The 10,412-nt window shown below is 48.3% G+C and overlaps 1 protein-coding gene across 1 annotated transcript; it reads right to left on the bottom strand.

The window, feature by feature from the left end:
• Positions 1-2,989: 2,989 nt before the first annotated feature.
• ZNF691 (zinc finger protein 691) lies at positions 2,990-9,446 on the bottom strand. The gene is made up of 2 exons (XM_011284681.4): positions 9,296-9,446; positions 2,990-4,498 (listed from the first exon to the last, which is right to left on the bottom strand). The coding sequence occupies exon 2, from the start codon at positions 4,487-4,489 to the stop codon at positions 3,629-3,631; it is 861 nt and encodes a 286-aa protein (XP_011282983.2). The 5' UTR covers positions 4,490-4,498; positions 9,296-9,446; the 3' UTR covers positions 2,990-3,628.
• Between the last annotated feature and the right edge of the window lie 966 nt (positions 9,447-10,412).

The following is a 10,412-nucleotide window of genomic DNA, read 5'->3' as shown; positions in this document are numbered from 1 at the left end:
TTCTTTAAGACCAGACTCAATCATCGTCTCACCTTTTCCTTCCCTCCAAAGAGCTAGCCATTCCCACCTGAGTTCCCCCAATACCTTGTTCTGAGCACAGTTTCTCTTCCTCTGAGTTCCCTGCAGGAAGGACTGTCTTATTCAACTTTGGACTCCAATGTCCAGTTCAGGCCAGCGTAAGGCCCTCCCCTGTGCTCCTACTGCACCCTGGGTACAACCATAATGACCCATATCATCCTGCACTGTAGCTCTAGGTTTTTGTGCCCATCTCCTGCACTCAGAGAATGAAGAGAATGAAGGAGAAAATTAGGGAAGTTAACAAAAAAGGAAGTCAGAGAGTGAATAAATGGACTAGTCAGGACTCAAAAGTCTGGGCCAGTGCAGAAACCATAACCTATGAACTTGGTCAAAAAGGGGCAAATGAGATTGGCGAGTCATGTCCCAACATCAAAGCAAGTGCCTCGAGCACTGGTCCTGGGTTTTACTGGCAGCAGAGATTCCCAGAAAGTCACAGCAACTGTTACTAAGGCTCTACGTAAGTCTGGAAGGATACCAAGCTCCCCAGACAGGGGACCAGTAGACCTAGCTTGGTAGTGAGTATAATGAAGAGCTTGGCCTTGGAGTCATAAATACCTGATTTGAATCCCAGCATAGCCATTAAGTCAGGTCATTTAACATCTCAGAATTTTCTCATCTTAAAAATAGGGAGAGGTGCCTGGGTGGCTCAGTGGGTTAAGCATCCTACTCTTAATTTCGGCTGTCATGATCTCACGGCTGTGGGCTCGAGCCTCATGTTGGGCTCCACACTGAGTGAGAACCCTGCTTAAGATTCTGTCTCTCCTTCCCCCTGCTCATGAGCTCTCTCTCTAAATTAAAAAAATAATAACAGTAAGTTAAATAAATAAAAATGTTTTTAAAAAATAGGGATACTACTACCTTACAGGATAGTTGTGGAGATCAGAGGTAACAGGTGCCCAAGAACGGGTGCTCGGTGGTGTTTGATGGCAACTTTAATTACTAGGGAGTGTGCCAATTCATACATACAAGTTTGGGTGACTATATGTTGAAAATATTTTGTACGCAGATTTTGAAGAAGCAGAAAGATGTATATGAAATAAAAGTGCTTTGTCAAATATAAACACATTATTTCAAAGGGATACATGCCCCTCTATGTTTATAGCAGCACTGTTTGCAATAGCCAAGATATGGAAGCAGCACAAGTGTGTATCAGCTGATGAGTGGATAAAGAAGATGTGGAATATACAGTGGAATATTATTCAGCCATGAAAAAGAATGAAATCTTGGGGCGCCTGGGTGGCTCAGTCAGTTGGGCGTCCCGACTTCAGCTCAGGTCATGATCTCGCGGTTTGTGAGTTCAAGCTCCACATTGGGCTGTGCTGTCAGCACAGAGCTTGTTTCAGATCCTCTGCCCCATCTCTGCCTTGCCCCTGCTTGTGCTCTCTCAAAATTAAATAACAAAACATTAAAAAAATAAAATAAAATCTTGCCATCTGCAATGACATGCATGAAGCCAGAGAGTATAATTCTAAGTGAAATAAATCAGAGAAAGACAAATACCGTATGATCTCACTCATATGTGAAATTCAAGAAATAAAACAAACAAGCAAAAGGAAAAAAGAGAGAGAGACAAACCAAGAAACAGATTGTTAACTGTAGAGAACAAACTGAAGGTCACGCAAGGGGAGGTGCGTGGGAGGATGGGTGAAACAAGTGATGAGGATTAAGGAGTGTCCTTGTCGTGACGAGCACCAGGTGATTAAAATAAAAACTTTTTAAAAAGTACTTTGGAAACTGTAGTGTCCTACAAATGTCAGGGAATCATTTGGAAAGTCTTCTTTTATAGTTGGAATACAGGCTTTGGGTTTAGGCAGAAGTAGGTGGAGTCCTGCCCCTGCGACTTACTTGCCATGTGATCTTGGGCAAGTCACTTTCTGGCAGCCTGTTTCTCCTTCTGTCAAATGTGGGTACTTCTTACTTCCCAGGGTTACGTGAGAATTCAACATAATGAGTACAAAGCTGCTAGCACATCCGTCTCTGGCTGGGTGGCAGGATCCCATGTGATAGGTCAGGTCACAGACAGTGCCAGTTTTAAGCCTGGTACCAGAATCACATTCTGGCAATTGGCTACAAATGAAGAGGGCTTCTCAGTCTGGAAGAGCAGGACCTGATTGGCAAGAGATGTAGAGAAGGGTCTTCTTTATGTGTTGGAGGAAATCTGGGTGAATGTTCAACTGCCGTCAGAAAACATGGAAATCTGGCATGTGGAGCCAGGCCGAAACCAGGAGGGCAGGAAGCTGGGCAGGATCCCCACCAAGCTGTCCCAGCCTTGGGAACTAAACCATTGCTACAAAAGGCAAAGACCCTCATCATGGGTTCATCCCAGCCCTCACCCCTACTCCCCAACACTTATCACTTTTCCTAGACACAAATAAATGTCAGTCAAGAATCTAAGGGAGGAAAGGTTCTCATACTTGGCACTGACTTCCCACAGAGCAAATGAACCAGGGCCGCACCAGAAGGCCCCACTAGCTCCATTTCCAGGGATTCACTTGGTCCCAGGCCGGCCCCCTAAGTGGATCCTCCTTCAGAAGCCAGTAGGTGCATGTAATGAAAAGAGCGTCAGTTCAGAATCAAGGGAGGCTCAAGTGTGAACTCTGGCTCCACCACATACCTGCTGTGTAACTTCACAGCAATTGACTTACTTCTCCTCACTTGTTTCCTCATCTTATTCCCTTGAGCAAATGTCAATGACACAAAGATGTAATGTGACCTATAGAATCTACAGCATATGTGGGTTCCTCCTGCCTTCCTGCTCAAAGGCCCCAGAGACTCAGCCTGCTTTCCTCTGCTTTTCAGAGCAGCCACCCATTCTGTCTTTCCTGGAATTCAACCCCCTTCCAGAGAGGCTGCAGCATGGCCGCCTCCCCAGCTCCCACTTCCTTGATGCCCCAAATAAGTACACAGGTCCTTTTCATTGAAGAGTTTTACTGCTAATCACTCCGGGAACAGATGGAGGTGGGGTGGGGGGAACAAGTCACAAACATGGGGGACTGTGAAGGTCCCTAGATCAAGGCTCCCTGAGGGCTTCCCTTTCATTCCTAAGGCAGGGCCAGACCTCTTCTCCAGGCCAAGGAGGCCCCTTCCATTGGGAAGGCTGCTCCCCCCAACACAGGTGGGGCCCAGCAGATGGGAACTGGCAGCCACTGCAATGTGCCCCGAGCATTTCATACACAATTCCGAGGACCTTCAGACAGTGATGCCACCTCACAGGGACTTCCTCAAAGGCCAGGGGATGATTGCCCTAATGATACGAGCATGTGCCAAGCCTATCCTACTTCTCTTTCATCCCAAGGAGATGAAGCCAAGACTGGATCCTCCCACTTTCCAAGACAAGAAATTGGCCTGGAAAGGGGCAGGGATTTTTACTCAAGGGTCCCTTCTCAGGACTTCCTGGAGATCCTGGCTTCAGAGGCAACAGGAAACCATTCTCCAAAGTGGGAGGAGGGGCTTGAGGTCAAGGGGGCAGCAGCAGATCCTACAGATCTTCCTACACTAGGCTGGGGTCTGTCTCTCTCTCTCTCTCTCTCTCTTTCTCCCTCATTGTCCTTCAGCTGGCGTCTTTCCCAGCCTGCTCTCCCATGTGCGTTTTCTGGTGGCGGATAAGGTTGGAGCTCCGGGAGAAGTGTTTCCCACACAGAGTGCACCAGTAGGGCTTCTCCCCTCTGTGGGTCCTCTGGTGTGCTCCAAAGTTGGAGATGTCGCTGAAGGTCCGCCCACACTCGGTGCACTCATAGGGCCTCTCGCCCGTGTGCGTGCGGTGGTGCACGCCGAAGCTGGAGCTGTTGCTGAAGCTCTTGCCGCACTCACAGCAGATGTAGGGCGCTGGCTCCAGGTGCGTCCGGTGATGCACCGCCAGCGTGGCACTCTGGCTGAAGCTCTTGCCACAGAGGTCACAGCGGTACGGCCGCTTGCCCAGGTGATCTTGTTGGTGCGTGGTAAGGTCTGAGCGCCGCCGAAAGCTCTCCTGACACTTGGGACATTTGTAGTGCTTCTCTTCCAGGTGGATCCGCTCGTGCCGGATGCGGTTGGAGCTTCTCGAGAAGCTCTTGCCACATTCAGAACACTTGTAAGGTTTCTCGCCGGTGTGGATCCGCTGGTGTGTTCTCAGGTTGGAGGTATTATTGAAGGTTTTGCCACACTGGGCACATATAAAGGGCTTCTCGTCGATCTCGGGCCTTGGGTGAGCCATGGGGCCCCCGGGCTCTCTGGCGGGGTCGGTGACTTTCTGCAACGGTTTTTTTGGGTGGATCTCTCGTGGCCCTTCTGAGAGGCTCTCTTGCTCATGCTCCTTCTCTCCATCTGGGATCCGAAAACCCTCCGAGTCCTCCACTCTCCAAGGCTCACCCCATTCCCCTTCCTCAGGCAGGTGCTGTTCTGGATTCTGCTCCTTCTCCTTCTCACTGCCCATTTCTGAACCCTGAGAATGAACACAAATGGCCAACACCTTTATTCCTTGGTGTTGGGTCAGGCTAGACCACAGGGAATCTTGTGCTGGTAAAGGGGTGTACACCTTCCCCAGGGAACCATCCATTAGAAATAACCTCAATTAACTGGAATACTTGGATGCAATGCCTTTACTTACTTTCAAGTTACAAACTTCCACGGATGTTTAAAACTGCCCATCAGAGTAAAGAGGCATCAGCTTTGTCTATGCCCAACAGATACTTGTGCAACGCGAATGTCACTTTTCTCAATATCGTTGAAAAATGACAGTCTAGACTATAATTCATGTACAAGTAAAGGAGCTCCCATTTGGGTAAAATTCCATTTTCCTGCCTAACTCTAAGCTAACTGAAACTACTTTTATGGTGATCTCTTTTGAAAACACTTCCTGAAAAGTTTCCATTTCCCTGCTTTCAGAATGAACAGAATAGAACCTCTCGTTCTTGAGGCTCTCCTAGCTGTGTACAAGGCCCAGCATGATTCCTCTTAAACATTCCGCCACCCTTCCCCTCCCCGGAACTCACCCTAACCTAGCAACTAACGGTTAACGTCTGGGCCCTCCAAGACCTACTGCAGGGTCTGGGCCGTGTGCTCTGATTGGTCAATGCCCACTTCCTCTCTCCAACACCATATACAACCACATACACAGGCCACATACACACACAGCCATACTCACATACCAGACACACTCAACCACATTCTCACACCATATACACATACCACACACAGCCACATACACAGACCTGCATACCACATATAGCCACATACAGCCACACACATCCCATATACATACATAGTCCTCCCAAGCATGTAGCCACATACATGGCTACACAATCACAAATACAGCTCTACTGTCACACCACACAAAATCACACACACTCACATGCTATGTACAAAGACACACCGACATTGGGGTGCCTGGGTGGCACAGTCTGTCAAGCGTCTTGATCTCAGCTCAGGTCATGATCTCACAGTTCGTGAGTTCAAGCCCCACATCAGGTTCAACGCTGATGGTGCAGAGCCTGCTTGGGATTCTGTTTCTCCTTCTCTTTGCTCCTCCCCCGCTTGTGCTCTCTCTCTCTCAAAATAAATAAATAAACTTTGAAAATAATAAAAATTTTTAAAAGTTAAAACAAAACAAAACAAAAAAACAAGACAAACAGACACAAACCAAATTCCTCACACACACACAGCGCCAACTTATGCAAACATCGGTAAATGCTTGCTCAGCTGCGCAGACTCCTCTGCATTCCTATAGCCCAGGACAGGGGCGAGGGATGAAGTACTTCTGCCGGGCGTGGGGTTTCCTCTGGGCCCCAAAGCAATAGCAGCACTTCAGAAGGTGCAGTGGGCCGGCGGAGATACTGCGGGCGGACACGAGCAAGGGATGAGGGTGGGAGCGAGACTGAAAGGACAGCGATGGTAGAAAATGACAGACCGAGGATTCCTTCAAGTCAGCAAGTACTTCTGGAACACACAACAGCCGTAACGGAAGGGGCACTGACTGTATTTAGGGTCGTATCCCGATGGTGGCACACAGTACAGAACTGGGCAAATCACTCGAGCACCGGGAGCCTCAACTCCCACATCACTAACCCTGTGACACCCGCCTATCCTGCATGCCTACGGCGTGCTCAGCATGCTGCGTGGCAGCAAATGACAGCTACCGTTACCACGGTTGAGGACAATGGGTTCCAGAGACAGGCCCGGCCTTTACTCAACCCATTCAACAAATATATCTTAAGGACCTACTAGATATGACTGCTGCTACTTTAGGAATTTGGGTTACATTAGAAGAACAAAGACCTTGTCCCCCATGGGACTTAGGAGGACACCGTGTCCTGGCCCTGCAGAGAACACAAGAATGAAAAAGATCCCTTATGTGATCTTGTTAGGAAAGAAAAAATGTTTCTAATTAAAAAAATGGTACAAGGTAAAAAAAGGGGCGCCTGGGTGGCGCAGTCGGTTAAGCGTCCGACTTCAGCCAGGTCACGATCTCGCGGTCCGTGAGTTCGAGCCCCACGTCAGGCTCTGGGCTGATGGCTTGGAGCCTGGAGCCTGTTTCCGATTCTGTGTCTCCCTCTCTCTCTGCCCCTCCCCCGTTCATGCTCTGTCTCTCTCTGTCCCAAAAATAAAAAAAAATAAAAAAAAAATAAAAAAGTTGAAAAAAAAATTGTACAATTAAATTAATTGTACCAATTAAAAAAATGGTACAAGGTAAAATGTACAATATGGACAGAGCCTCAAATCTTTGAGTGGAGGCCAGCAAATTTTTCTGGAAGGGGCCAGACAGTAAATATTTGGGGCCATAGGATCTCTGTGGCAACTACTCAACTCTGCTGTTGTATCGTAAAAGCAGCCACAGACAATACAAAAATGAATGAGTGTGGCTGTGTTCCAATAAAACTTTAAGACAAAAGGGGCTGAACTATAGTTTCCCAGTCCTTGTTTGAGAGTGTCTCTTGAAGAATCTAGATAAGGGAGGTGAAGGAGGCTTGCTTCGCTTTCAAAAATGCAAGTAAACATCAAAAACAATTTATTCCTTGACACTTACTTAGTTTTGACAATCCTTTTAAAAATTACAACCCCGTTCCCACATTCCCATCCCCCTACCCCACAGAACTTCTTACCTGCGAACATTCTATTTATTTATTATGTCAATTATTTAGTGTCTGCCTCCCCTTGCTAAAACAGAAGTCCTATGAGGGACGGGGTCTTTGTTCCTAAAGCACTGACAGTCATATCTAGTAGGTCCTTAATAAATATTTGTTGAAAGAGTTGAGTAAAGGCCAGGCCAGTCTACAGAACCCATTTCAGGCTCGCTTGTGTCTGTTTCTGTTCCTCAGGAATCTCTTGATTCCTGCCCGCTTCCACCTTTATGCAAACACAGACTCCTGTTTGTATGTACTTGCTTTTACAGTGATTTGCAATTATCTTTTAACATTATCTGGCTTCACTAGAAATTTATAAGTCATTGGAAAGGAGGGACTAGGTCACTTTGGAAATCTCTCTTCAGCACAAGGCAGTGCTCAAATGTTTTTTGAATGTATGAGTGAAAGGATGTGATCTGAATTCAAGCCCCAGCCCTGCCCACCCCACCTAGGGTTCTAGTACCTCTGTCTATGCAGGGGGCGACATGGCCCCCTCTCACTTCCAATCCTGCTCTTCTGAGCACCTATAATGTACCAAGCTCTGACTCACCTCAGGACTGAATGCTGGATCAAAAGAAGAGCAAAAAGATTTAAGATTATGGTTACTACCCTCAGTTTATGGCACAGTTCAGGGAAACAGGCCATGAACTCCAGAAACTGTCATATGGTACAGAAGGTTAAGTTCTAAGGGGACAGGAACTGTGCCTCAGTCACCTTTGAACCGTTCCTCAATGCCTTGCACAGCACCTGGCACATTATACAGGAACCGATAATAAAAGTCCACATTTTTTTAAGCTGATACTAAATGCTAGGCCCTGGGCTGAACACTATATACAAATCATGGCATTTCATTTACACAACTTATTTTAGAGATGAGGAAACTGAGGCTCAGAGAAACTATAACTTGCCCAAGGGCACACAGCAAGTGAGTAGCAAAACTGGGACTTAAGCCCATCACTCCAAAGCCAGTGCTTTTAAGCCTGACACTAGTATTGGAGAGAAGTGGGGGAGAGTGGGAGGTGGGGAGGGAAGGGGAGGGAAGGGAAGGAGGAAGGAGTAAGAACAGTGCCACAGGAGTTCGGGAGTTCAGGTGACACCCGCATGGCTCCCTGAAGAGATCAAGGACGAGCTGCTAAATGGAAAAGGAGGCATCTGAGCTAGGACTTACAGGATAGGTGAGCAAGATTGGGACTTACAGAGATGGGGAGACCACCATCTACTAAGAACACAGTGACAAGTAAGGTACAGATACACTTTCAGGTCACGTTTCAAAGATTTGGGGGAGAGAAGGGCCCATCAGTCTTGGCTTCCCAGGAGGCCCAGGGGTACAGGGAGGATCTGAGGTGGGAGACACTGGGGGCAGTGGTGAAGCGACCAGGACTAAGAAATAAGAGCCAAGCAGATGGGGCTGGTGATCACAGATGCTGAAGGTCAAGGGCTTGGGTTAGAGGGAAGTGGCTAAGCTGGAAAGTGGTCTGAAGGGTCAAAGTTCGGGGTCTTTAGGGTCAAGTCAAGGGGTAGGGGGTGGGAGGTAATGGGGAGAGAAGAGCTTGGAAAGACCAGGGACAAGGTGTTGAACAACAGGGAAATGTATCGGGGAGCTGCATAACGGGTCAGTTAGAGGAGGCCATAGGGGTCCGAGGGTCCGAGGAGATGACCTGGGGAGAGGAGGCACAGGCTGCAATCAGAGGTGTCAGGGGGCGGGAGCCAGGAGGCTGGGTTGTAAGTAGCGGGGAGAAGCCGATGGCGGAGTCGAGGATACGCGCCTCCCAGAGGACAGGAGCTGGGTTCTGAGTAGCGGACTGGCTTGGGCGGGAGGCTAGGGAGATGGGGAGGGGCTGGCCCCAAAAGTATGGTCAGTGCCGGGGGGGGGGCTGGACTCAAAGGCCAACAGGAGGGCCTGAAATAAGGGCTGAGGCCAGCCGCCTGGCCGCGCGGGCCAGGGGCGGGGGCCAGGGGTCGGGGCGGGGGGGACCACCGAGTCCCATTTGCTCCCCACTGGGTCCAGGGAGCAAAGCCACAGCCTCTAATTCCCGGGAGAGAGGGAAGGGGCCATGCTCAGAGTTCCCCACAAAGCCGTATCCACCTCCCCCGCGACCTCGGGCCCACCCAGGACCCACCTCGCTCCCGCCGCTCGATCAGGGACAACGCTGCCTCTGTGGGCCGGGGGAGGAGCCGGAGCCGGAACCCAGAGAGGACCCGCCCTACACCTCCAGGATTGGGTCCTGAGGAGGATCCTTCATTCCCACTGGCTGTATTGGCTGCCACAAGGCAAGAAACCCAGGCGGGATCGCCAATAAGCTTTGGTCTCGAACAAAGCCTGCTGGGAGTTGTAGTCCTGAGGAAGAGCGTAGACTCCGAGAAGAAATTTGCGAAGTTTAGAACTGAGCAAGTGGAGACTGTGTTCCCTTCCAAGGTCGTCGGATCTCCTTCTACGCTCACACGAGAAAAGCCCAACGTAGTTTTAACCACCCGTCTGGGAAGTAATAGAAAACCTAGAGCTAACCTACATGACCTCCAAGTGTCATGAACTCAGTTTCTTCTTTACTTTGAATTGGTGACCCTTGGTCCTGTAGACATCCGTGAAGCCTTGAATTCCGCGCTTCACGCGAGGTTTATCCTTAAAATCAAAGGATTGGAGAACTAGAAGGGATTTTAAAGATCCACTAACCCAATCCGTTTGTGAGAAGTTAGACGTTTCCTGTGCAAGGAGCTGCCTCTGGGTCTCCCAACGCTCCTGCACAGGGATTTTTTTTTTTTTTTCTCGGTCCTACATAGATAAACCTGGCATTCCTCAATCCGACACAATACAACTTCTAAGGTATCCAGGATTAGGATTTTTTTTTTCCAAGTTTTACTTAAAAAAAAAAAAAAAAAAAAAAAAAAGCCTAATCCAATATTCTCATATCTGCACGGTATTTCTTGTCTTCAGAGCTAGATAATCTACATTTATAATACCAGTTCTACTGCCTAGCCATTTGGAGCACCATTTTCCTCCCCCATAAAATCCCTGGCAGAATTGCTCTAAGGATTAAATGAGTTAAAGCTTCTGCTTCCACAATGTCAGTTCTCTTCCGGCTGGTAAATTCTCTTGGGTGCAGCCAGTGTGAACAATGGGAATTAGATTAGGATATTCAGGAAAGTATGTTTGAAACTGAATATGAGTGAGTGAAATATAAATCCTACACACACACTATTGCTTATAAATTGATATAAATAAAATACTGAGAAGGCAGA

This window comes from Felis catus, chromosome C1, assembly GCF_018350175.1.
Source record: "Felis catus isolate Fca126 chromosome C1, F.catus_Fca126_mat1.0, whole genome shotgun sequence".
Taxonomy (NCBI): Eukaryota; Metazoa; Chordata; class Mammalia; order Carnivora; family Felidae; genus Felis; species Felis catus.
Note: the sequence above shows the minus strand (reverse complement) of the source record. Positions and strands in the feature narration are given on the sequence as shown.